This window comes from Pristis pectinata, chromosome 3 (genome assembly GCF_009764475.1).
Source record: "Pristis pectinata isolate sPriPec2 chromosome 3, sPriPec2.1.pri, whole genome shotgun sequence".
Classification (NCBI taxonomy): Eukaryota; Metazoa; Chordata; class Chondrichthyes; order Rhinopristiformes; family Pristidae; genus Pristis; species Pristis pectinata.
Window position 1 is genome coordinate 3495465 of NC_067407.1, and position 27069 is coordinate 3522533.

The 27069-nt window shown below is 44.3% G+C and overlaps 1 protein-coding gene across 1 annotated transcript; it reads left to right on the forward strand.

Moving 5' to 3' along the window:
- Positions 1–27069, forward strand: LOC127568534 (di-N-acetylchitobiase-like). The gene is made up of 9 exons (XM_052012395.1): positions 1–19; positions 682–730; positions 3605–3692; positions 6335–6473; positions 13091–13299; positions 17985–18156; positions 19020–19117; positions 23731–23892; positions 26573–27069. Exons 5-9 carry the CDS (start codon positions 13096–13098, stop codon positions 26756–26758), a joined length of 822 nt encoding a protein of 273 aa, XP_051868355.1. The 5' UTR covers positions 1–19; positions 682–730; positions 3605–3692; positions 6335–6473; positions 13091–13095; the 3' UTR covers positions 26759–27069.

Genomic DNA, 27069 nt, shown 5'->3' on the forward strand with positions numbered 1-27069 from the left:
CATGTGTGGCACGGACAGGGTGAGTGCACACCATTGTTTTCCCAGGGAAAGGGAATCAAAAACTAGAGGGCACAGGTTTAAGGTGAGAGGGGAGAGATTCAAAGGGGACCCGAGGGGCAACTTTCTCACACTGAGGGTGGTACATATATGGAGGTGGCAGGCACAATAACAGCATTTAAAAGACATTCGGACGTGTACGTTGATGGGAAAGGTTTAGAGGGATCTGCGTTAAGCGTTGGACCATTGGCACTAGTTTAGATGGGTATCTTGGTCAGCATGGACAAGTTGGGTGGAAGGGTCTGTTTCCATGCTGTATGACTCTATCTTAAATCAGTTATTAGAGTCATAGAGCACTACAGCACAGAAACAGGTCCTTCGGCCCATCTAGTCCATGCCGACCTGATCTTCTGCCTAGTCCCATCTACCTGCACCCGGATCATATCCCTCCAAACCCCTCCCATCCATGGACCTATCCAAACCTCTCTTCAATGTCACAATTGAATGTTATTCTATTGGTCTAACTTCCTTCAAATTTCCCACTTGAAACAGGCTAGAAAGGTCATATCACTTCTTGTATTTTTTTAAAAGTATATAATTGTCCCCCTTTTCTGCAAATTTAAATGTGCCTGTTTTATATATTTTATCAGTTTTGGTTACGTCGGATTGTTGGTCTCCCCATAGGTGCTGCCCGACCAGCTGAGTATTCCCAGCATTATCATTTCGATAAAAGGTACAGAAAGATGTAAAACAACTATTGTTGTAGTGGTTGACTTTAATTTCCCCAGTATTGACTGGGACTCCCTTAGTGCCAGCACTTAGATGGGGCAGAATTTGTTTGGTGCATCCAGGAGGGTTTCTTGTCACACTCTGTGGATAGTCCAACCAGGGAAGGGGCCATAACTGGACCTTGTATTGGGAAATGAGCCTGGCCAGGTGACTGGAGTTTCAGTGGGAGAGCATTCGTGATCGTAACTCTGTAAATTTTAAGGTAGTCATGGATAAGGATAAGAGTGGACCTTGGGGGAAAGTACTAACTTGGGGGGAAGGCTAATTGCAACAGTATTAGACAGGAGACAGGGAGAGTAGAGTGGGAGCATCAGTTATTGGGTAAGTCCACGGCTGACATATGGGAGTTGTTTGGCCAGCTGGTTAGAAGTCAGGACCAGCATATTCCTGTGAAGCTGAAAGGCAGGAATGCCAAGGTTCAAGAAACTTGGATGACAAGTAATATTGTAATTACAGTGAAAAAGCAACAGGAAACATAGATAAGGTTTAGGAAACTGATATCAGACAAGGCCTTTGAGGGATATAATGAAAGCGGGAAAGAAACCATCCTGAGGAAGGGTCCTGAACCGAAATGTTGACCGCCTGCTTTTCTCCACGGATGCTGCCCGGCCTGCTGAGTTCCTCCAGCATCATCGTGTTTTTCATCCAGATTCCTACATCTGCAGTCCTTTGTTTCTCAAGAAACCATCCCTCCTGATTCGAGGGCTTAAAGTGTCCATGAAATATATTTGGCCAGTAGGATTAAAGAGAATCCCAAGACATTTTATACGTACTTTAAAAATGAGAGGGTAGTTAGGGAAAGGATAGGACGACTCAAGGACAAAGGAGGGAATACATGCTTGGAACCAGAAAAAGTGGGTGAGGTCCTAAATGAGCATTTTGCATTGGTATTCACCAAGGAGAAGGACATGGATGATGGTGAGATCAGGGAGGGGTGTGTTGATATTCTAGCGCATGTTGATATTAAGAGGGAAGAGGTGTTGGGTCTCTTGAAGAACATTAAGGTGGATAAGTCCCTGGAGTCTGATGGAATCTATCCCAGAATACTGAAGGAAGCAAGGCAGGAGATTGCCGGGGCCTTGACAGAGATCTTTGTATCCCTTTAGCCACAGGTGAGGTGAGGTTTCAGAAGACTGGAGAATAGCCAATGTTGTTTCTCTGTTTAAGAAGGGCAATAGGGATAATCCAGGAAATTATAGGCCAGTGAGCCTCACATCAGTGGTAGGAAAATAATTAGAGAAGGTTCTGAGGAAGAGGATTTACTTTCATTTGGAAAGGCATGGACTTATTAAGGATCATCAGTATGGCTTTGTGTTGGGGGGGGGGGGGTGGGAAGTCCTGTCTCACAAACTTGAATGAGTTATTTGAGGAGGTGGTAAAGATGATTGATGAGGGGAGGGAGGTATATGTTATCTACATGGACTTTAGGAAAGCATTTGACAACATCCTTCATGGTAGGCTGGTCCAGAAGATTAAGGAACATGGGGTCCATGGTGATTTGGTACAATGGATACAAAATTGGGTTGGTCGTAGAACTCAGAGGGTAGTGGTGAAGGGATGTTATTGTAGCAGGAGGTCCGTAACCAGTAGTATTCCACTGGAACATCTGTTATTTGTGATATATACAAACGATGTAGGTGGTCTGGTTAGTAAGTTTTCAGACGACACAAAAATTGGTGAAGTTGTGGATAGTGAAGGTTGTCAAAGGATCCGGGAGGATATAAATCAGTTGGAAGTGCGGTGGGGAAATGACAGATGGAATTTAATCTGGACAAGTGTGTTGTATTGCACTTTGGGAGGTCAAATATAAGAGGAATGTACACAGTAAATGGCAGGACACTTAGGAGCATCGATGTACAGAGGGATCTTGGACTTCCCTGAATGTGGACACAATCGATGGTGGATAGAGTGTTAAAGCGTGTAGAACACTTGCCTTCATTGGTTGGGGCACTGAGTATAAAAATTGGCAAGTTATGTTGCAACTGTATAAACCTTTGGTCAGGCCACACTTGGAGTATTGTGTGCAGTTCTGGTCATCCCATTACAGGAAGGGTGTGGAGGCTTTGGAGAGGGTGCAGCAGCTTGAGACAAGATGTCAAATATCCAGATGCTGGGAACTACAGAACAAAGAGAGTGGAAAGCTGTGGCTGCAGATTTCAGCTTTAAAAGGTCGGAATGGGAATATTTTCTTGTTCCCTTGGGAGCCGGCTGCAAAATGTCAATGTGCCCCATCACGTGACCTCACCTGTCTGATGCAGAGAAAGGGAGCAGAATTAAAATAGAGAAAGGAGGCGATGGATAGAAAGAAGACATGAGGATGAATGTTGAACGAGACAGGGAGTTATAACAGAGATGAATATTTTCCCGGGATATAGGGATGGAGGATCAGCAATCATTGTTGGTCAGGTTAGAGGGGAGCTGGGGAGGGGAAGCTGTAAGTTCAAGGATTAACATTGGCCCAAGTTCAGGAGGAAGGCTGAGCCCAAAGTTGAACATCGCACGTCTTCCCCGGCAAAGGGGGAAGAGTGATTGTTGGCCTCATTGAAGAGGATCAAGGGTTAATGTTGCCCAAGATAGATAGGCAGGAGAGAACTCTCCCTACAAAGTTACATTTGATGGTATGAACCTTGCGTCAGCATTTCAAAACTGCTACATACACCGAGAAAGAGAGAGACCCAGGAGGAGTTATCATCAGTCACGTGGAGGCCACTATAAATAAATAATCTTGTTGCGTTTGATGGATCTTCATCTTTGAGAGGATGCATTGGAGTTTGGTACTGATGTTAACTCTGGCCTGTTTTGCATGGTCTCCCAGCAGCATTCACCTGACTGGACCCACTGCGTGTAGATGTAAAGATCCAACTCTCTGCCGAGTTCTTGCCCCAGCAATTCAATTCCAAGTTGAGGTGAGTGTTTACAGCCCATTGAATCCCCTTGTTCAAAGAACTAGTTTGCCTGAACTTGTCCCTTGAAGTGTATTGAACAGTAACATTTAGAATGGTGTTTTGGGGAGAGATTCCTTCTTTTCCTCAGACTATTTCCTGTCGTGTACATTAGATGGATGGTCTAAGACATGCCTCTTGTTGTGTACATATACACACAGAATAAAGAGTTGGTTTCATCTTTTTGTAATTGAAATACTGGTTCAATTCTATCAAAGAAATGGTTAGAATTAGCTCATTTTGGGATTATTTTGCCAGATAGAAGTTAACTGATACTGTGGTTTAATTCCCCGTAATATATATTAAAAAATTACTCAAGTTAGTTTTAAGATAAGAAAACAGTAGGTTGAAGCCAGTAGATTGGAGACACAAGAGTCTGCAGACGCTGGAACCTGGAGTAACAAACAATCTGCTGGAGGAGCTCAGGGTTGAGCAGCATCTGTGAGGGGAAAGGAATTGTTGATGTTTCAAGGACCTGATGCAGGGTTTCAACCCGAAACGTCGACAATTCCTTTCCTCCTACAGGTGCTACTCGACCTGCTGAGTTCCCCCAGCAGATTGTTTGTTGAAACCAGTAGATGCCTGATTTTTTATAATTGAAGGAAATAATCCATTTATGAGGATCTTAGCTCTGTTAACCATTGTCATGCCGTAATTATTTATCACTAATAGGGTTCAGGAGAAACAGATAACAACGATTGTAAGTTTCTCTGCTCAGTTAGAACATAGAACATAGAACGCTACAGCACAGTACAGGCCCTTCCGCCCACAATGTTGTGCCGACATTTTACCCTGCTCTAAGATCTATCTAACCCTTCCCTCCCACACAGCCCCCTATTTTTCTATCATTCATGTGTCTATCTAAGAGTCTCTTAAATGTCCCTAATGTATCTGCCCCCACCACCTCTGCCGGCAGTGTGTTCCACGCACCCACCACTCCCTGACATCCTCCTTATACCTTCCTCCAATCACCTTAAAATTACGTCCCCTCATGTTAGCCATTGTCGTCCTGGGAAAGAGTCACTGACTGTCCACTCGATCTATGCCTCTTATCAGCTTGCAAAGTTGCAGAGAAAAATCCAGTTAAGATTCAAACAACAAAGTTTACCTGTTCGCCAAGAGGAAACTAAATGAGTTCCTTGTTTATTTCTCTGTATATGTACTGACCAAGGATATTGTGTATTTCTGGAGCTGGTTCAACACAATAAATAGAGAAAGCTGCCCTATTAGGTAGTTGTGTTTATAATCTCCATACGAAAGTGTTAATACTGGTATAATTACAGCCAGCAGAAAATACCAAGTACAGCATTGGTATTTATCAGCATTATCAAGATGTTTTTCCAATGATATGTGGCCTATCTCCAACAGGGTATGATCAGACACAAGAGACTGTAGATGCTGAAATCTGGAGCAACAAACAATCTGCTTGGGGGTGGTGGTGGGGAAACCTCTACAAAGTTGGCGTAACTTGAAGAGATTTTGCAGTGGAGTAGTACAATGGAGACACAAGAGACTGCAGATGCTGGAGTCTGGAGCAACACGTGAGATGCTGGTGGATGCAAGGTCTCGACCCGAAACGTCGACAGTTCCTTTCCCCCCACAGATGCTGCTCGACCTGCTGAGTTCCTCCAGCAGATTGTTTGTTGCTCTGGGTAATATTAGATGTTGATTCCCAAAATACCAGTTAAAGATCTTGGCACTACATGTGATAAAATGTGAATTTAATTTGACACATAGTCATTTTAAAACTGGGAACCTGGCATAATTAAACTGAATGAAACCTCAAATCATTACATACGGTAGATCATCAAGAGATCGCTTGTGGTAAATGACAAGTACTGATGAGTTAACATGTAATCTGGAGTATTGTTACTGAGCAACATGGTGCCAACAAAGGTCCCACCAATATAACCAGCAAATCTACACTTCGTTATCTACGAGCTCAGGAAAAAATGATATTGATTGTGAAATGCTATATTCTTAAATGGTGGTTTTATATCCTTTATCGCAATTGACAGCTTTATTTGAAGTTTGGCATGTCGCCTTTGACCCTCACTAATTTTTGTCAATGCACCACAGAAAACATCCTGTCCGGATGCATCATGGCTTGGTACAGCAACTGCTCTGTGTGGACACAGCTCAGCACATCACGGAAACCAGCCTCCCCCCCGTGGACTCTGTCTACACTTCTCACTGCCTTGGTAAAGCAGCCAACATAATCAAAAACCCCACCCACCCCGGACATTCTCTCTTCTCCCCCCTCCCATCGGGCAGAAGACACAAAAGCCTGAAAGCACGTACCACCGGGCTCAAGGACAGCTTCTATTCCACTGTTATAAGGCTCTTGAACAGTCCCCTAGCACGATAAGGTGGACTCCTGACCTCACAATCTACCTCGTTATGGCCTTGCACCTTATTGTCTGCCTGCACTGCACTTTCACTGTAACTGTGACACTTTATTCTGCATTCTGTTATTGTTTTCCCTTGTACTACCTCAATGCACTGCTGTAATGAAATGATCTGTATGGATGGCATGCAAAACAAACTTTCTCACTGTACCTCAGGCCATGTGACAATATTAAACCAATTTACCATTTTTTTTCTAGGTCATTGTCTTTGATGCTGGAGGATCTGACTGGAAGCATTACGATTGGTCAAAGGTCACGACTGTCATAGCCACTGGAAGATATGACCCTGATCTTTTGTGTCATGCTCACGCACATGACACTCGCGTTGTCCAGTATGGTAACTGATTTCACTGCAGAAGAATCAAATGTTCTTGTGTTGTCTAATGCAAGCGAGATTATTTCAAACTAAGTAATGGAACGGGTGTCCAAGAATGTGCTGCTCAGGCACAAGTAGAGTGTAGACACAAACATGCACTGATGAGTTAAATGCCCAGTTATTGTGCTGTAAATTCCATGTAATTCTGTATCACTGATATTTCTTAAATTATTCTGCAGCTTAAATACAACCTTTGCAAGTGACTCTGTGTTACACACAGATATTACAAATATTTCATTTGCACACTCATTATTTAAACTCTCATTTGTAAATTCCTCTGCCCACGCTTGGTATTGGTTTATTATTGTCATGTGTACCGAGGTACAGTCAAAAACTTGTCTTGCATACCGATCGTACAGGTCAATTCATTACACAGTGCAGTTACATTGAGTTAGTACAGAGTGCATTGATGTAGTACAGGTAAAAACAGTAACAGTACAGAGTAAAGTGTCACAGCTACAGAGAAAGTGCAGTGCAATAAGGTGCAAAGTCATAACAAGGTAGATCGTGAGGTCAGAGTCCATCTCGTCGTATAAGGGAACCGTTCAATAGTCTTATCACAGTGGGGTAGAAGCTGTCCATAAGCCTTGTGGTATGTGCCCTCAGGTTCCTGTATCTTCTACCTGATGGAAGAGGTGAGAAGAGAGAATGACCCGGGTGGGTGGGGTCTTTGATTATGCTGGCTGCTTCACCAGGGCAGCAAGAGGTAAAGACAGAGTCCAAGGAGGGGAAGCTGGTTTCTGTGACATGTTGGGCTGTGTCCAGAACTCTCTGCAGTTTCTTGCGGTCCTGGGCAGAGCAGTTGCCGTACCAGATCCAGATAGGATGCTTTCTATGGTGCATTGATAAAAGTTGGTGAGAGTCAAAGGGGAAAAACCGAATTTCTTTAGCCTCCTGAGGAAATAGAGGCGGTAGTGAGCTTTCTTGGCTGTGGCATCTATGTGATTTGACCAGGACAGGCTGTTGGTTATGTTCACTCCCAGGAACTTGAAGCTCTCAACCCTCTCAACCTCAGCACTGTCAATGTAGACAGGTGCATGTACACCACTCCCTTTCCTGAAGTCAATGACCAGCTCTTTTGTTTTGTTGACATTGAGGGAAAGGTTGTTGTCATGACACCATGTCACTAAGCTCTCTATCTCCTTCCTGTACTCCGACTCATCGCTGTTTGAGATACGGTCTACAACGGTGGTATCATCTGCAAACTTGTAGATGGAGTTAGAGCAGAATCTGGCCACACAGTCGCGAGTGTATAGGGAGTAGAGTAGAGGGCTGAGGACACAGCCTTGTGGAGCACCAGTGTTGAGAATAATCGTGTCGGAGGTAGTGCTGCCTATCCTCACTGATTGCAGACTGTTGGTCAGAAAGTCAAGGCTCCAGTTACAGAGGGAGGTGTTGAGTCCTAGGTCTCGAAGTTTGGTGACAAGTTTGCTGGGATTATTGTATTGAAGGCAGAGCTGTAGTCAATAAACAGTAGTCTAACGTAGGTGTCTTTACTGTCCAGATGCTCCAGAGCTGAGTGTAGGGCCAGGGAGATGGCATCCGCTGTAGACCTGTTTCGGTGATAGGCAAATTTCAGTGGGTCGAGATTGTCTGGGAGGCTGGAGTTGATGTGTGCCATGACCAACCTCTCAAAGCACTTCATGATGGTGGATGTCAGAGCCACTGGTCTTTAGTCAGTGAGGCATGTTACCTTGCTTTTCTTCGGTACTGGGATGATAGTGGTCTTCTTAAAACGGGTGAGAATCTGAGATTGAAGCAGGGAGAGGTTAAATATGTCTTCAAATACTTCTGCCAGCTGATCAGCACAAGATCTGAGCACACGGCTGGGGACACCATCTGGGCCAGGTGCTTTCCTCGTGTTCACTCTCTGGAAGACTGATCTTACGTCCCCAATGGTGACCACGGGTTCAGTTGCATTGGAGGCTGTCAGAGTGGATGCTGACAATCCACTTCCCTTCTGTTCAAAATGTGCATAGAATGTGTTAAGTTCATCCTGAAGGGATGCGCTGTTGTTAACTATGCAGCCCGACTTCGTCTTGTAGCCTGTTATGGCATGTAAGCCCTACCATAACTGATGGCTGGTCTGGGACTCTATTTTGAGTCGGTATTGCCTTGTACAAATCAGGATCACTAGATCTGTGTGCAGCAGTCCTCGACTTCAGTAGGGAGTGGATCTCCCGGTTCACCCATGGTTTCCTGTTTGGGAACACCTGTATTGTCCTCTTTGGTACACGGTCCTCAACACACTTGCTGATGAAGTCTGTGATGGTGGTGGCATACTCATCAAGGCTGGCAGCTGAGCCTTTGAACATGGACCAGTCCACTGTCTCAAAGCAGTCACGTTTTATGTCCATTTATAATGGACACCGACGACACAGTAAGAAGATTAATTGGTAATTGTTTTATTATTGTTACCTGTACCAAGGTGCAGTGAAAGGCTTTGTCTACATGCCATCCAGACAGATCATTCCATACATAAGTTTACTGAGGTAGTACAAAACACAAATAATAACAGAATGCAGAATATATTGTTACAGTTACAGAGAAAGTGCAGTGCAGGCAGACAATAAGGTGCAAGGCTATGATGAGGTAGATTGTGAAGTCAGGATTTCATCTTTATTCTACAAGAGGTCCATACAAGAGTTTTATAACAGCGGGATAGAAGCTGTCCTTGAGCCTGGTGTACATCAAAATACATATTCATATTAATACATCAACACATAAAAAGTAGGAGCAGCAGCAAACTATTTGAACCCTTGAGCCTACTTTGCTATTGTTCGATCGTAGTTGATCTGAGCCTGGCCTCAATCCTATTTTCCTGCCCATTCCCTCAACTCCCTCACAGTCCAAAAATGTGTCTTGGCCCCGAATATATTCAGTAACAAGGCCTCTGAGCTCTCTCAGACACAGAATTCCAAAAATTAACAACCCTCAGAAGAGAAATATGTGTCTTAAATGGATAACTCCTTACTTTGGAACGATGGCACCTGATTCTGCATTCTCCCACTATGGGAAATATCACTTACATACTTACCTTGCCATGCCTCAGAGTAAGAGATCACCTCTTATTCTTCTATATTCCAATGCATAAGGGCCCAACCTTTTCCATTGAAAGTCAAACCTTTCATCTGAGGAATCAACCTGACATACTTTGTCTCAGGCACCTCCCATGCAAGTATAACCCTAATCTTTCTTACATAGGGAGACAAAACTGTACACAATACTTCAGGCATGGTCTCACTAAAGTTTGGTAAAGTTGGAGCAAAACCCTTACCGTCATTCTTGTATTTAGGGCCAGCATTCATTTGCCTGTCAATAACTTACTTTCCTGGAGGCTACATGCTTAAGTGTCCGAGGACAACTAGACCAGTCCAGATGAAGGGTCTCATCCTGAAATGTCAACTGTCCATTTCCCTCCACAGATGCTGCCCGACCTGCTGAGTTCCTCCAGTGCTTTGTGTGTTGCTCCAGGTTCCTCTGCACAGTGTTCTGCAGTCTGTCCTTTTAAACACATGGTAGTGTAGCAGTTAGCGTAATGCTATTACAGCGCCAGCAATCTGGGTTCAATTCCGGCCGCTGTCTTTAAGAAGCTTGTACGTTTTCCCCATGTCTGCGTGGGTTTCCTCCGGGTGCTCCGGTTTCGTCCAACATTCCAAAGACGTACAGGTTAGGAAGTTGTGGGCATGCTATGTTGGCGCCGGAAGTGTGACGACACTTGCGGGCTGCCCCCAGAACACTCTACGCAAAATATGCATTTCACTGTGTGTTTCGATGTACGTGACTAATAAAGATATCTTATCTTCCCGACAAAAATGAATAGTTTCCGAACAATTTCCTACTAAGCTCTATCTGCCCTATTTTTGCCTGCTAACGTAACTTGCTTATATCCCTTTGCAGACTTTACATTACTCCTCAGTTGTTTCCCAACTAACTTCCCAAAAATCCAGTAAATCCCTCTGGGACTTAGACTGGTGCTAGACAGCAGATTTTCCAGACTACAACGTTAGATATTATCCCAAAGTATTATTTCACTTCTAGTACCTGTTACACTGAGGCATAATACATTTGCCAGCAAGCTCGGGGAGTTTGAAAGGGAGTAGGATATAGAGCCCGGTGGGTTATAGTTTGGAAATTTCAGCTTGTCTGCTCCGGTTGTACATAATTGGCCCACATTCTAGACCATCAGTGTTCCCAACCCCTACTGTACACCTGACCTGCACTCCCACTCATACATGGTGACCTCGTGAGTGTACAGAACCAGTGAGTGAGTCCTATGCCAAACCATCTGGATTTCTGAACAACCAGATTTTTGGAGTTTCACTGTATCAGCAGTTTTGGCTAAGATGCACCCAGTCCTTTTATCTAAGTCCCTGACTGTAAGTAGATGAGGCACAGTCCTGATCTCCATGGCAGTTTACTTGTTACAGAGTGCAAACTTGGAAGCGATCGATTCATCCCAAATTTCACATTTTCCATTGGTTAGCTCATCCTCCATCCGTGCTAATTTCCTCAGCAACCTCAATGCATCCCATCCGGAGTGGATGATTTATCAACTTTGAATGCAGCAATCTTTTCTAGCACTTCCTGATGAAGGGTCTCAGCCCGAAACGTCGACTGTTCATTTCCCTCCATAGATGCTGCCTGACCTGCTCCAGCATTTTGCGCGTATTGCTCCAGATTCCAGCATCTGCAGAATCTCTTGTGTTTCCTCTTTCTTAACTTTTAGTCCATCTAGAATCTCAATGATATCATCTGTTGCTGAGACCCTAGCAACCTCTAATTCCTTGGTTAATGGTTTTGCAAATTATTCATTTAGTACCTCAACCATGCCTAGTAACATGGTGTCATGACAACAACCTTTCCCTCAATGTCAGCTAAACAAAAGAGCTGGTCATTGACTTCAGGAAGAGGGGGTGGTGCACACGCTCCTGTTAACATCAACAGTGATGAAGTCGAGAGGGTTGAGAGCTTCAAGTTTCTAGGAGTAAACATCACCAATAGACTGTTCTGGTCCAACCATGTAGACACCACGGCCAAGAAAGCTCACTGCTGCCTCTGCTTTGTTATGTCCCCATTGACCCTCACCAATTTTTATTGCTGTACCATAGAAAGCATCCTCTACAGATGCCTCATGGCTTGGTATGGCAACTGCTCTGCCCGTGACCACAAGAAACTGCAGAGAGTTGTGGACACAGCTCAGCACATCACAGACACCAGCCTCCCCTCCATGGACTCTGTCCACATTTCTCGCTGCTTCGGTAAAGCAGCCAGCATAATCAAAGACCCCACCCACCCCAGACATTCCCTCTTCTCCCCCCTCCCATCGGGCAGAAGATAGAAAATCCTGAAAACACGTACCACCAGGCTCAAGGACAGCTTCTATCCTGCAGTTATAAGACTATTGAACGGTCCCCTGGTATGATAAGATGGACTCTTGATCTCACAATCTGCCTCGTTGTGACCCTTGCACCTTATTGTCTGCCTGCACTGCACTTTCTCTGTAGCTGTGACACTTTATTCTGCATTCTGTATTGTTTTTACCTACTACCTCAATAAACTGTGTGTGGATGGTATGCAAGACAAGATTTTCACAGTACTTTATTCTGCATTATGTTACTGTTTTCCCTTGTACTACCTCAATGCACTGATGTGATGAATTGATCTGTATGGATGGCATGCAAAACAAAGTTTTTCACTGGACCTCGGTACATGGGACAATTTACCAATTTACCCTCTGTGTCCATGAACGTTGTTGGTTTTTGACTGGCTCCACTAATCCTTACAAACCTTTGCCTCTTCAGATGCCTGTAGGATATTTTTGGATTCCCTTGATGTTTGTTGTCAGCCTTTGCCTCTGCTGCTTCCCCTCTCACTTCTCCTTTTACTTTCCCTCTCAACTTCCTGTAATCATTTGTGTCAACAACTTGGCAACCGTTGTATACTCTTTCTTCAACTCTCTACTTTTTTAGTCCATCTAGCCGCAGATTTAATTTCTCTACCCTTCTCTTCATGGGAATACACCTCGACTGCATGGAACATAGGACCTTAAAGCACTGGAACAGGCCCTTTGGCCCATGATGTTGTGCTGAACTAATTAAGCTAATGACACCTAATTCCTTCTGCCTGCACAATATCCATATCCTCCATTCTCTGCACACTCAAGTGCCTATCTAAGAGCCTCTTAAACACCACTATTGTATCTGCCTCCACAACATTATAGCTGAAACATCTCCCCTTTAAAGGCCTTCCATTGTTTGATTACTGAAACCTTGATTTCAGTTTACCTACATCAGAGCTGTTGTCTCCACATTGTTTTTGGCTCTTTACAAATTAATGGCTTTACCATAGAGTGATCTATACCCTTCTCCATTGCTATTCTAGACTTATGATTACTATTCCCCAGATGTTCCCCCACTGTGAATGGATACGAAACACAGAAGGACTGACTGGGAATGGGAAAGGGAATGTGCAATTGAAAATTCTATCCAGGTTTATAAACTATCCAACAGTTTTGGGCTGTTTTAGTGCTTTGTGAATACAGCTACACGAAATAAGCTGCTCTTCTCTTCCAACAGCAGACATGCCATTGAGACTGCTGCAAAACCAACAGAATCAAGCTTCTTGGATCAGTAATAAAGTGCAGTTGGTAAAAAGACAGTTTATGGACGGAATCAGTTTGGCACTAGATGCAGTTGTTGCAAACAGGTCGAATGATTATTTTGCAATGCCCAAATTGGTTGCCAAAGTCAAAAAAGTTTTTCAAAGGAGCATACCTGGATCCCAGGTAAGAGAGGTATAATTTCCAATATTGATTCAGGCGATTTACAATGTATTTAATTATGAAGGAACATGAAATTTTCCTGGTCAAGAAAACTAAACTCATGAATTTTGATGCTATAAGTTAGTGTTATAAGTTGTGATCCATCAGGATCAGTGTTCTGTGGACTGCAAGCTGCAGGAGGTGGTCACTACAGACAAAAAGAGAGCTATAGTGGCTGAGCAGTTGAATATAAACCTTATGGAGTTCAGAAGAATGAGAGGTGATTTTACCGAAAGATATAAGATTTGAAGCATTCTGATGAAGAGTCTCTGACCTGAAGCGTTAACTTTGTTTCCCCCTCCACAGACTCTGCCTGACCTGCTAAGTGTGGCCAAACCAATTCTGTCCACAGATTTTCTGTTTTTCCGAGGACAATTGAGAGGATGCTTGAGTATTTCCCCCAATGAGGGTACCTAGAACGAGGAAGTGTACTTCCAGAATAAGTGACCTCCCATTTAAGACAGATGATGACGAATTTTTTGTCAGAGATTGTTATAGCACTTTGGAATTCTCTACTTCAGAGAGCTGTGGAAGAAGAGCTGTTGAATTAATTCAAAGTAGACATGGAAATCAGACTCAACGAGTATGGAGAGAGCAGGAGAAGGAGCATGGTTTTATTGAATGGTGGAACAGGCTCAAGTGGTCATGAGGACATTGGTTCCCAGTGATGAGAATTTTAGTTCCCAGTCTTGTTGCGATGGAATCCACTTAGCTTGGACAGATCTCACCTTTCCCAGTGCCCACCCCAAGGCTGCAAAAATATGGTGCTCCTTCTTGCACCATCTCCCCAGCTATGGCATTGGCCTTGTCTGCAGTTCCTACAGGATCTATGTCTTACTGAATCCCCCCACCTGGTCCTGGTTCCACCTGCCATACACCTCTCCCCTAATGGTTCCCATTCTCACCACCTTTACTTATCAGAGTCCAGCTCTGGCAGCCCCTTGTGTTCCTGCTCATCTCCCTCCAGCAGCCGTCTCCCACCTTCACCTCCCCTCACCCCACCTTGTTCCATCCACCTCTCAGTATTTTTTCTCTCTCTCTCTTTGTCTGCCTCCCTCTGTCATTCACCTGCCGCTTCGTCCCAACTCCATCCCTGCCTGGCATCCTTCACCCCTCCTCAGTCCACCAGTCACCTTTGGCTCCCTTCTCACCACCCCTTTCCAACACACCAACCGTCGGAGGAATTCGGTGGGTCAAGCAGCATCTATGGAGGGAAATGGATGAACGATTCCCCCTCCTTCTCTTTATACTTGCCACCTTGCCTCTCCACTTTCAGTCCTGCTGCAGGGTTTCGACCCAAATTGTCACCAGTTCCTCCCCCCCCCCCCCCCCCCCCCCCCACCAACAGGTGCTGCTCGGCCCGCTGAGTTCCTCCAGCAGATTGTGTGTTGCTCCAGATTCCAGCATCTGACGTCTCTGGTGTCTTCAAAGCCGAGTACTGGTTACTGAACTACCTGCCTGCTCTCTTTTCGTCTGTAGTGACCACCTCCTGCAGCTTGCAGTCCATGAAACACTGATCCTGAAGGATTGCAACTTATAACAAGAAAATGATAAACTGCATCAAAATTCATGTGTTAGAGCAGAATCTGGCAGTCATGAGTGTGTAGTATATAGTGTATCGTAGCAAATAGGGGCAATATAGTACCCCTAAATCTAGTACAGCAACCTTTTATGCTACACCTTTTCAATTACCTCCTGGAAATCTCAATACAATATATCTACTCGTTCCCCTTTATCTACCCTATTTTTTTGCATCCTCAAAGCAAATTTGTCAGACACTATTTCCCTGTCATAAAACCAATCTAATTTGCTAGGTGCTTAACACAAGGAGTGCAATGGGCAAGGCAGATGACCTGAAGGTATTAGCAGACCAATGGAAGTTTGATATTTTAGCTGTAACTGACACATGGCTTAAAGAGGGACTGTACCAGAAACCTAAGGTTCCAGGTAAAAGAGCTTTCAGACAAGGTAGAAGAGAGTATAAAAAAGGGGCGAGTACAAATAATACTAAAGTAGGCAATCAGAGTTAGAAGATGCAGAGGCTTTATAAGGCATTGGTCAGATCACATCTGGAGTATTGTGAGCAGTTTTGGGCCCCGTATCTAAGGAAGGATGTGCTGCCATTGGAGAGGGTCCAGAGGAGGTTTACAAGAATGATCCCAGGAATGAAAGGGTTAACGTATGAGGAGCGTTTGATGGTTCTGGGCCTGTACCCACTGGAGTTCAGAAGGATAAGGGGGGGATCTCATTGAAATCTACCGAATATTGAAAGGCCTGGATAGAGTGGACGTGGAGAGGATGTTTCCGGTAGTGGGAGAGTCTGGGACCAGAGGGCACAGCCTCAGAATAGAAGGACGTCCCTTTAGAACAGAGATGAGGAGGAATTTCTTTATCCAGAGGGTGGTGAATCTGTGGAATTCATTGCCACAGACAGCTGTGGAGGCCAAGTCATTGGGTGCATTTAAAGCGGAGGTTGATAGGTTCTTGATTAGTGAGGGCATCAAAGGTTATGGGGAGAAGGCAGGAGAATGGGGTTGAGAGGGAAAAATAAATCAGCCACAATCGAATGGCAGAGTAGACTCGATGGGCTGAATGGCCTAATTCTTCTCCTATGTCTTATGGTCTTATGAGATCATGTGTTAGTAGAATCAGCAAATGAGGCTATATGTTGAGCTAATGAAGAGGAATCATATTATTGGGAGCACATCCTTAAACCTCCAAAATTCCCAACTGAGGTAGAAGAGAAAATCTGCAGGGAAACTTCTAACAAGTCCAGTGGGGGATTCAGTCAGTGTAAAACATACAGAGGCCACACATTTCCTAAATTACAGTAAATATGCATTTAGCCAGTATGTAGAAAGCACAACAAAAGGGCTATACTTCTGGAGTTACTTTTATCAAATGAAGCTGGGTAGGTGCAAGGGGTATCTGCTGAGTTCCTCCTGCAGTTTGTTTCCCGGTCCAGATTGCATCATCTTGTGTCTCCACTTGATATGTTTCTCTACTGATACAGTCTGAGCATTTTCTGTTTTTAATTGCAGGCCAGTAGTTTGACGTCAGTGGTAGGCAAATTATTGGAATCAATTCTGAAGGACAGTAAAAACCTTCATTTAGAAAGGCACAGATGTATCAAGCACCGTCGTCATGGATTTATCTTGTGAAGGTCATCTCTGACCTGATGTAGTTGTTTGAGAAAGTAACAAGCAGGATTGATAAGGACAGGGCTGTTGGAGACATTTGGTTTAGAAGGGTTTTTGCCAAAGTCAAACGTGGCAAGGTTGCCAAAAAATAAAGACAAATTGGACCCAAAAAGGAGCTCAGTGGCACAGCGGGTAGAGCTGCTCCCTCAAAGCTCCAGCGACCCAGGTTCAGCCCTGACCTCAGCTGCTGTCCGTGTGGAGTTTGCATGTTCTCCTTGTAAGTGCGTGGGTTTCCTCCCACATCCAAGAGACGTGCAGGTCAGCGGGTTAATTGTCCACTGTAAATTGCCCCTTGTGTGTCGGTGAGGGGTAGAATCTGGGGGGAGTTGATGGGATCAGCATCTGGTTACATTCCTGTGTGAAATGGATAACAAAGTTGTGTTACATAAAAGGATTTCTAGATCCCAGCTGGGTTCAATGTGGAGTCATCAGATGTTAACTGGGATGTTGGAGCATGTTATTTACCTTTGGAGCTACCAAGCTCAAATGAACCATTGGATTGCTCTGCAGATATCTCCTGTTGTAATACAAAAGTGCACATGTTAGACAAGAACACCAGTTGGTGTCTGCCCTCTCATCTTCACCTGAACTCTGTCAAATAGCTCGTCAGCAGTCAACGTTTCGCTTTGCATCCATACCCACACCTCCAGGACTGCAGCAGTTCAAGAAGACAGCTCACCACCACCTTCTCAAGGGCAACAAGGGATGGGCAGTGAAATGCTGGCTCAGCCTGCGGAGCCACATCCCTTGAATGAATGAGAAAAAGCTGTGTCACATTGACGAGGACCTGGTGTGTGCTCAGCACTTTGGGGAATGTTTCAACGTGATGGCCTTTGGAGGGCACATAATAATTGGAGGTGAAAAGTATGGAATTGCACCTGGTTAATGTTTTGACAACCTTGAATCCTATTAATTAATGGCCCATTTTTCCTAATATATATCACTTTCTATTTCTTTACAGCGCCAGCGACCTGGGTTCAATTCCGGCCGCTGTCTGTAAGGAGTTTGTACATTCTCCCTGTGTCTGCGTGGGTTTCCTCCGGGTGCTCCGGTTTCCTCCCACATTTCAAAGACGTACGGGTTAGGAAGTTGTGGGCATGCTATGTTGGCGCCAGAAGCGTGGTGACACTTGTGGGCTGCCCCCAGCACATTCTTAGTAACGCAAAAAGACGCATTTCACTGTGTGTTTCGACGTACATGTGACTAATAAATAAATATCTTATCTTATACGGCCATGAAGGTTGGTCGAAGCATGGATGCTGTTTGTCTCTCCAGTGATGCTCCTGAACTACTGAATATTTCCAACTTCTGCTGTTTTTCTTTCAGGACGCCTTAACCGTTCAATTCACAGCTCCCATGAACCATGGATGAACAGTGAGTGCACATAACATTCCTCTAACTAACACAGGAAGCATAAGGATAAATATTTTGTTACTGTTTCACCCTTAGGTCACATTTAACGTGCCGTGGTCACCAGATTGCATCAATGGCCAATGTCATGACTATTCAGAAATTGCAAACTCCTGTGACTCCTTAATCGTAATGTCCTTTGACATGCAGAAACAAATGTGGACAGACTGCAGAGCAAAAGCGAGTGCTCCCTTTTATCAGACTATATCAGGTAGGTACAATAATACCGTCGGTAACAGGTAAATTGGTAAACTGGTTTGTTATTGTCACTTGTACCGAGGTACAGTGAAAAACTTGTCTTGCATACCGATCGTACAGATCAAATCACAGTGCATTGAGGTCGTACAAGGGAAAACAATAACAGAATGCAGAATAAAGTGTTACAGTTACAGAGAAAGTGCAGTGCAGGCAGACAATGCAAGGTCACAATGAGGTAGAATGTGAGGTCAAGGGTCCATCTTATCGTACTAGGGACCGTTCAATAGTCTTATAACAGTGGGATAGAAGCTGTCCTTGAGCCTGGTGGTATGTGCTTTCAGGCTTTTGTATCTTCTGCCCAATGGGATGGGAGAGAAGAGAGAATGTTCAGGGTGGGTGGGGTCTTTGATTATGTTGACTGCTTTACTGAGGCAGTGGCAAGTGTAGACAGAGTCCATGGAGGGGTGGCTGGTTTCTGTGACATGCTGAGCTGTGTCCACAACTCTTTGAAGTTCCTTGTGGTTACAGGCAGAGCAGTTGCCATACCAAGTCGTGATGCATCCAGATAGGATGATTTCTATGGTGCACCGATAAAAGTTAGTGACGGTCGACGGGGACATGCCAAATTTCTTTAGCCTCCTGAGGAAATAGAGGCACTGGTGAGCTTTCTTGGCCGTAGCATCTATATGGTTGGACCAGGACAGACTTTTAGTGATGTTCACTCCCAGGAATTTAAAGCTCTCAACCCTCTTGACCTCAGCACCATTGATGTAAACAGGAGCATGTGCAGTGTCCCACTTCCTGAAGTCAATGACCAGCTCTACAGGCCTACATGCCCTGTATCATTACTAATCTCACTTTTGTTTGTCCATTCAGGTATCTCAGCTTATATCAAACTGGGTATCGATTCCAGAAAGATTGTGATGGGAGTTCCGTGGTATGGTTTTAACTATCCTTGTAAACGGTTTCTTGAGGTAACGTTGCTGAGCTTAAACTGGCTTTCAGTTACCCGAGTTATTTAGATAACTTGGGTAATCGGCTTGTTACTTTATTGTGTAACTTGTAATTTTATTGCTTTACAAACTGTCCCATTCATTTCTTTTACTGGAGACTAGATTTCTTGTGCTATGAAACATAGAGTTATACAGGGGACCCCTGTCTCATGGGGGAGCGGGGAGGAGGGTTTGCATTCCTAGAAAACAGTCCATATTGCAATTTTCTGTCATGTGAAGCCACATCATCTGTGTATGCATCAAAAAACAAGTGCATAGTTCGCTGAAAGTGGCATCACAGGGAGATAGGGTGGTGAAGAAGGCGTTCGGCATGCTGGCCTTCATTAGTCAGGACATTGAGTATAGGAGTTGGGACTTCAAATTGCAGTTATACAAGACGTTGGAGAGGCTACACTTGGAGCACTGTGTACAGTTTTGGTCACCTTGCTATAGGAAAGATGTTATTAAACTAGAAAGAGTACAGAAAATATTTACCAAGATGTTGCCTGGACTTGGGGTCCTGAGTTACAAGGAGAGGTTGTGTAGACCAGGACTTTATTCCCTGGAACGTAGGGGATTGAGGGGTGACCTGACAGAGGTGTATAAGATCATGAGGGGCATGGACAGGGTGAAAGCACACAGTCTTTTTCCCAGGGAGGGGGTGCTAAAAACAAGAGGACATATGTTTAAGATCAGAGGCGAGAGATTTAAAAGGGACATCAGGGGCAGCTTCTTCACGCAAAGGGTGGTGCGTATTTGGAATGAGCTGCCAGAAATAGTGGTTGAGGCGAACACATCAGCAACATTTAAAAGCCATCTAGGTAAGTCCATGGGTAGCAGAGGTTTAGAGGGCTATGGGCCAAACACGGGCAGATGGGACTAGCTCGCTGGGCATTACAGTCGGCATGGACGAGTTGGGCTGAAGGGCCTATTTCCATGCTGTATGACTCTATGGCTCTAAAAAAATAAATGTTGTGTTCATTTATTTACTTTTTTTTTCAGATAAATTTCTTGAGAGTGAATTTTATTCTGTATCTCAGATTTTTGGGTTGTGATTTGTGAATTCTATAAGGGCGTATTTCCATAATCCAAATTCAGAATCAGAATGAGGTTTACTATCACTGACATGTGACATGAAATATGTGGTTTTGTGGCAGCAGTACAGTGCAAAGACATAAAAATCTATAAATTACAAAAATAAATATTGCAAAGAAAAGGAATAATGAGGTAGTGTTCATGGGTTCATGGACCGTTCAGAAATCTGATGGCGGAGGGGAAGAAGCTGTTCCTGAAACATTGAGTGTGGGTCTTCAGGCTCCTGTACCTCCTCCCCGATGGTAGTAACGAGAAGAGGGCATGTCGCAGATGGTGAGGGTCCTTAATGATGGATGCTGCCTTCCTGAGGCACCAGCTCTAGAAGATGGTGGGGAGAGTTGTGCCGTGATGGAGCTGGCTGAGTCTACAACCCTCTGCAGCTTCTTGTGATCCTGTGCATTGGAGCCCCCATACCTGGCGATGATGCAACCAGTCAGAATGCTCTCCACCGTACACCTGCAGAAATTTGTAATAGTGTTTGGTGACATACCAAATTTCCACAAACTCCTAACGAAGTCGAGCTGCTGGCGTGCCTTCTTCATGATTGCATCAATGTGTTGGGCCCAGAATAGATCCTCGGAGGTGTTGATGCCCAGGAACTTGAAGCTGTTCACCCTTTCCACTGCTGAACCCTCAGTGAGGACTGGTGTGTGTTCTCCTCACTTCCCCTTCCTGAAGTCCACAATCAATTCCTTGGTGTTGCTGACATTGAGTGCGAGGTGGTTGTTGTGACACCACTCAACCAGCCGATCTATCTCACTCCTGCACACCTCCTCATTGCCATCTGAGATTCTGCCAACTGTAGTGTCATCAGTGAATTTATAGATGGCGTTTGAGCTATACCTAGCCACACAGTCACGAGTATAGAGACAGTAGAGCAGTGGGCTGAGAACACATCCTTGAGGTGTGCTGGTGTTGACTGTCAGTGATGAGGAGATGTTACTACCGATCCACACTGACTGTGGTCTCCCGATAAAGAAATCGAGGATCCAGTCGCAGAGGGAGGTACAGAGGCCCAGGTTTTGAAGCTTGTTGATTAGTACTGAGGGATTGATGGTGTTGAACGCCGAGCTGTAATCAATAAACAGCAACCTGACGTACGTTTTGCAATTGTCTAGGTGTTCCAAAGCAGAGTGGAGAGCCAGTGAGATTGCATCTGCTGTAGACCTGTGGTGGCAGGAGGTGAATTGCAGGCAGGAGTTAATTCTAGCCATGGCCAATCCCTCGAAGCACCTCATTATGGTAGATGTGAGTGCTACCGGGCAATAGTCATTGAGGCAGCTCACCCTGCTCTTCTTGGGCACCGGTATGATTTCTGCCCTTTTGAAGCAGTGAATTGCCATAAGGTTGGGGTACACTATACTATGGATGCTTGAACTCTGAAATAGTAGCAAAAATTGGAGAAATCCTGAGTGTATCAGGCAGTCTGTGGACAGAGGGAGAGCCATAGAATTCATGTTTTAGATTGATGAGCATTCATGACAATGGCGAATAGTTACAGATAAAACAAGTTGTAAAGTACATAAGGGTCAGAGGGAAACAATGAAAGCAAAGTTCTTTAACAGGACACAAAGCAAGAGAGATTCGAGGTGGTAGTGCACAGTGCAAGGAAGAAGCAATAGGAATAAAAGGTCTATACGAAATTACCAGAGGAACAAGTTTGCAGGCATCTAGTAGGTTCAATTGGAAAATGAGGCACCGGCCTTCAAATTCAAGTTGAATTTTGGAATCATAGAAATCGCACAGCATGAAGACAGACCATTCGGCCCAACTCTTACTTGTTGACCAGTGGCACCTTTCCATATTAATCCCATCACCAAGCACTTGGTCCATAGTCTTCTATCCCGAAGTGATTTGAATGTTTATCAGGACACTTCTTAAATACCGTCATATGCCCCAGCTTCAACTACTCTCTGCGGTACATTCCAGGTACTCCCCACTCTCTGGGTGAAGAAGGCCCCCGTCAGATCCCTCTGAGTCTCTTCCCCCTTACCCTAATTCTGTAGTTTTATCTACCTAAAGGGAAAGGTTTTCTGCAGTCTACCCTATCTACACCCCTCTTAATTTTATATACCTCAGTCATGTCCCCTCTTAAGCCCCTTCCAGTCCAGGGAGAACGGACCCAGCCTCTACAGACCCTCCTTATAACTGAACTGCTCCATCCCAGGCAACATCTTGGTGAATCTCCTCTGCACCATCACATCCTGTTATGTACCAGCAACAATAAAAACACACCGAGCCATGTATAAGTGTTAGAAACTATTTTATTAATAACTACTTGTAGTAATAAGAAAAGTAAAAATGAAGACGTTAGATATTAAACGTTAACCCCAAAACTAAACTCAAAGTGTGTGTGTGGCAAATTCCCAAACCCCAAGTCCAGGAATAGTTCTTAAAGTTCAGTTCAGTGAGTCATAAGGTGAAACGTGAGCAAAGGCTTTTGCAAAACCACCGTTGACTGAAGAGAAAATGTAGAGAGAAATTACGAAATCCACATGTTGCATGATGAAATCCATACGATGCCTCAATCTCTGAAGATCTCCACTGCTTTGTTTCGAAGTATCTGCCACCCCAAAGACATTCAATATGTGGCCGCCCACAGAAATACCTGGTTCCCACTACAGGTTAACGACAAAGTGGACTCCACTTGATTGCTCCAAAAATCCAGACATGGATTGTAGTGACAGACACAGCTATTGTTCCTCATCCATCGATACAGAGACCAGCAGTCAGTCAGTCAGTCTCTCTCTCTCTCTCTCTCTCTCTCTCTCTTCGACTGTCTCTCTCTCTGACTCTCTCTCTCTCTCTCCCTCTCTCTTTGACTCTCTGTGCAAAACAGCCAGCATGCTCCAATTATTCCTGCCGTCTTGGAGATCACACACACACACACACACACACACACACACACACACACACACACACACACACACACACACACACACACACACACACACAACTACTCTACTGTCCAGGTGCCTTAAAGGGACAGTCATCAAATAGCAACCTGGCTCGTAGCAATCCTTCCTACAATGTGGTGACCAGAACTGCACGCAGTCCTGCAGTTGAGGTCTGACCAAGGTTTTATAAAGTCGGAGCATAACCACCCTACTTCTCTATTCAATGCCCACAACATTGAGGGCCAGTATCTTATATGCCTTCCTAACTATGGTTATATACCTGTTTGCCACTTCAAAGATCTATGGACTTGTACTGCAAGGTCCCTCTGTTCTCACGAACATCTTGTACAGTTGTAACATGTACACGTTGCCCTGACCAACAAAGGTGTGCCAATGAGCACAGTTAAAATGGAACCTCTGTTACTCTTACAAAACAAAAATCTGCCAGTCTTAATTTTGGAAGTTTCAATTAAATCTTGTGTGCTAATTATCCCTCAAGTGTCTTTTTATTGAGAGATCAGCAATGTTGTTACTGTATCTTTGGAGTTAGTGAAATAACTTTGTTCATAAGTACTATTTTTTCAATTCTTTTATACTTTTCAGGCTGGTAACTGTGAACTAATAGGCAGACCTTACAGAGGGGCTCCTTGCAGTAGTAAAATTGCACGTCGACTCCCATACAAAGATATCATGCGGCAACTGTCCAGGTCAGTTAGTGGCAAGATCTGGGATGATGACGTAAAAGCCCCATACTTTGTTTACAAGGTAAGGCTATACATTAGTAAAGGCATGGCAGAAACATGACACATGAATGATAGAGAAATGGAGGGCTATGTGGGAGGGAAGGGTTAGATAGATCTTAGAGCAGCATAAAATGTCGGCACAACATTGTGGGCCAAAGGGCCTGTACTGTGCTGTAGTGTTCTATGTTCTAGAAACAAGGGCATTATCACATTCTTAGCAGAATGCAAAGACTGGAATTTTAATGAATCAATTCATTAATAATGAAGAGTCATGTCCGACAACATTAGCACTGCTTCTCCCTCCACTGAAGTTGCCCGAGCTGCTGTGTACGTACATATAGAATGGAACATAGAACTGTAAACCACAGGAATAGAATCAGAATCAGATTTATTATCACTGACTTACATGAAGTTTGTTGTTTTGTGGCAGCAGTACAGTGCAAAGACATAAGATTACTATAAATTACAAAAATAAACAAATAGTGCAAAAAGAAAGGAACAACGAGGTAGTGTTCATGGGTTCATGGACCATTCAGAAATCTGATGGCGGAGGGGAAGAAGCTGTTCCTGAATCATCGAGTGTGGGTCTTCAGGCTCCTGTACCTCCTCCCCGATAGTAGTAACGAGAAGAGGGCATGTCCCGGGTGGTGAGGGTCCCTCGTGATGGATGCCACCTTCTTGAGGCACCGCCTCTTGATGATGTCCTTAATGGTGGGGAGGCTTCTGTCCGTGATGGAGCTGGCTGAGTCTACAAGATGAGATAAGATAAGATAAGATATCTTTATTAGTCACATGTACACCGAAACACACAGTGAAATGCATCTTTTGCATGGAATATTCTGGGGCCAGCCTGCAAGTGTCGCCACGCTTCCGGCGCCAGCGTAGCACGCCCACAACTTCCTAACCTGTACATCTTTGAAATGTGGGAGGAAACCGGAGCACCCGGAGGAAACCCACGCAGACACGGGGAGAATGTACAAACTCCTTACAGACAGCGGTGGGAATTGAACCCAGGTCACTGGCGCTGTAATAGTGTTACGCTAACCACTACACTACTGTGCCTGCCCCTCTGCAGCCACTTGCGATCCTGTGCATTGGAGCCTCCATACCAGGCGGTGATGTAACCAGGCCCTTTGGCACATTATGTCTGTGCCAATCATGATGCTATTATTAAACTAAACCTATCTGCCTGCACATGAGCCATATCCCCCTATTCTCTGCCTGTCCAAATGCCTATGAAGCACAACTTTTATATCTGCAAATACAGGTACCTCACATTTTCTATTTTTATTTCCGATTTCCAGAACCTACACTTTAGATCGGTTTAAATGATGCAATATTCTCAAATTTTAGGTTCCAGCAAAGTTTAGAACTTAGATGGTTGTAAACAACAGAGGCTGTGAGGAAGATGCGGAAAGGTTTCAGGGGAATGTATTTGGGTTTTGTGAATGGAAAGGATGTGGCTGATAAAAACCAAAAAATATGAGGTCATCCAATTTGGTAGAGAGATCGGAAGTTGAGTGTTTCTTACATCGTTAGAAGTTGAAAAGTGTTGTTCAGGCGGGACCTTGATGTTCTTGTAGACAAATCATTGGTAAATTGGTTTATTATTGTCACATGTACCGAGGTACAGTGAAAAACTTTGTTTTGCATGCCACCCATACAGATCATTTCATCACATCAGTGCATCGAGGCAGTACAAGGGAAAACAATAACAGAATGCAGAGTAAAGTGTTACAGTTACAGAGAAAGTGCAGTGCAGGCAGACAGTAAGGTGCAAGGTGATAACAAAGTAGATTGTGAGGTCAGGAGTCCATCTTATTGTACTAGGGGACTTTTCAAAAGTCTTGTAACAGCGGAATAGAAGCTGCCCTTGAGCCTGGTGGTACGTGATTTCAGGCTTTTGTATCTTCTATAACCCTAACCCTAATCAAAGGCCCCACCAACCCCAGACATTCTCTCTTCTCCCCGCTCCCATCGGGCAGAAGATACAAAAGCCTGAAAGCACATACCACCAGGCTCAAGGACAGCTTCTATCCTGCTGTTATAAGACTATTGAATGGTCCCCTAGTATGATAAGATGAACTATTGACCTCACAATCTACCTCGTTGTGGCCTTGCACCTTTCTTAAATTTTTTCTTAAATTTTTCTTAAATTTTATTTACAGCGTGGTAACAGGCCCTTCCGGCCCAACGAGTCCGCGCTGCCCATTTTAAACCCCCAAATTAACCTACCCGTACGTCTTTAGAATGTGGGAGGAAACCGGAGCACTCGGAAGAAACCCACGCAGACACGGGAGAATGTACAAACTCCTTACAGATAGCGACGGGAATCAAACCCCAATTGCTGGCGCTGTAATAGCGTTGCGCTAACCGCTACGCTACCATGCTGCCCCTTATTGTCTGCCTGCACTGCACTTTCTCTGTAACTGTTACACTTTATTCTGCATTCTGTTACTGTTTTACCCTGTACTACCTCAATGCACTGTGTAATGAATTGATCTGAATGAACGGTATGTAAGACAAGTTTTTCACTGTACCTCGGTACATGTGACAATAATAAACCGATTCCAATTCTGCCCGATGGGAGGGGGGAGAAGAGAAAATATCTGGCGGGGATGGGGGTCAATGATTATTTTGGCTGCTTTACCGAGGCAGTGCCAGATTTCTTCTTGTGTTAACTCATTTTTATTTTTCGGTAGGCTGGTGAGAAATATCACGAGGTCTGGTACGATGATCCAGAGAGTATTTCAATGAGGGCAACCATCTTGAAGAAATTGAAACTTCAAGGCATTAGCATATGGTTTGGAAATTACCTAAACTACAGTACTGATCCCAGAGTAGCAATGCAGACTGAAGAAATGTGGAATGCTCTTTGCCCTCCCTGAGGAAAATGCCGAAGTCAGATTGTTTTATCTGCACAGAAAGTGATGATTAACTTTTACTTTACTCTGTCTTCTCCGCCTCTGCCATTGGGCAGAATTGGAATTGGAATTGGTTTATAATTGTCAAATGTACTGAGGTACAGTGAAAAACTTGTCTTGCATGCCGTCCATACAGATCAATTCGTTACACAGTGCATTGAGGCAGTACAAGGTAAAACAATAACAGAATGCAGAATAAAGTGTCACAGCTACAGAGAAAGTGATGATTTACTTAAACTGAGAATTGTGAGCTAACATCTAATATTAAAAATTAA

Bases quoted from the DNA above. Each gene is read 5' to 3' on its own strand.
- LOC127568534 (XM_052012395.1), top strand. From the start codon at position 13,096: ATGCCATTGAGACTGCTGCAAAACCAACAGAATCAAGCTTCTTGGATC. The intron at 13,300-17,984 runs GTAAGAGAGGTA...TTTCACCCTTAG, and splicing joins GGAGCATACCTGGATCCCAG to GTCACATTTAACGTGCCGTG. The intron at 23,893-26,572 runs GTAAGGCTATAC...ATTTTTCGGTAG, and splicing joins CCCCATACTTTGTTTACAAG to GCTGGTGAGAAATATCACGA.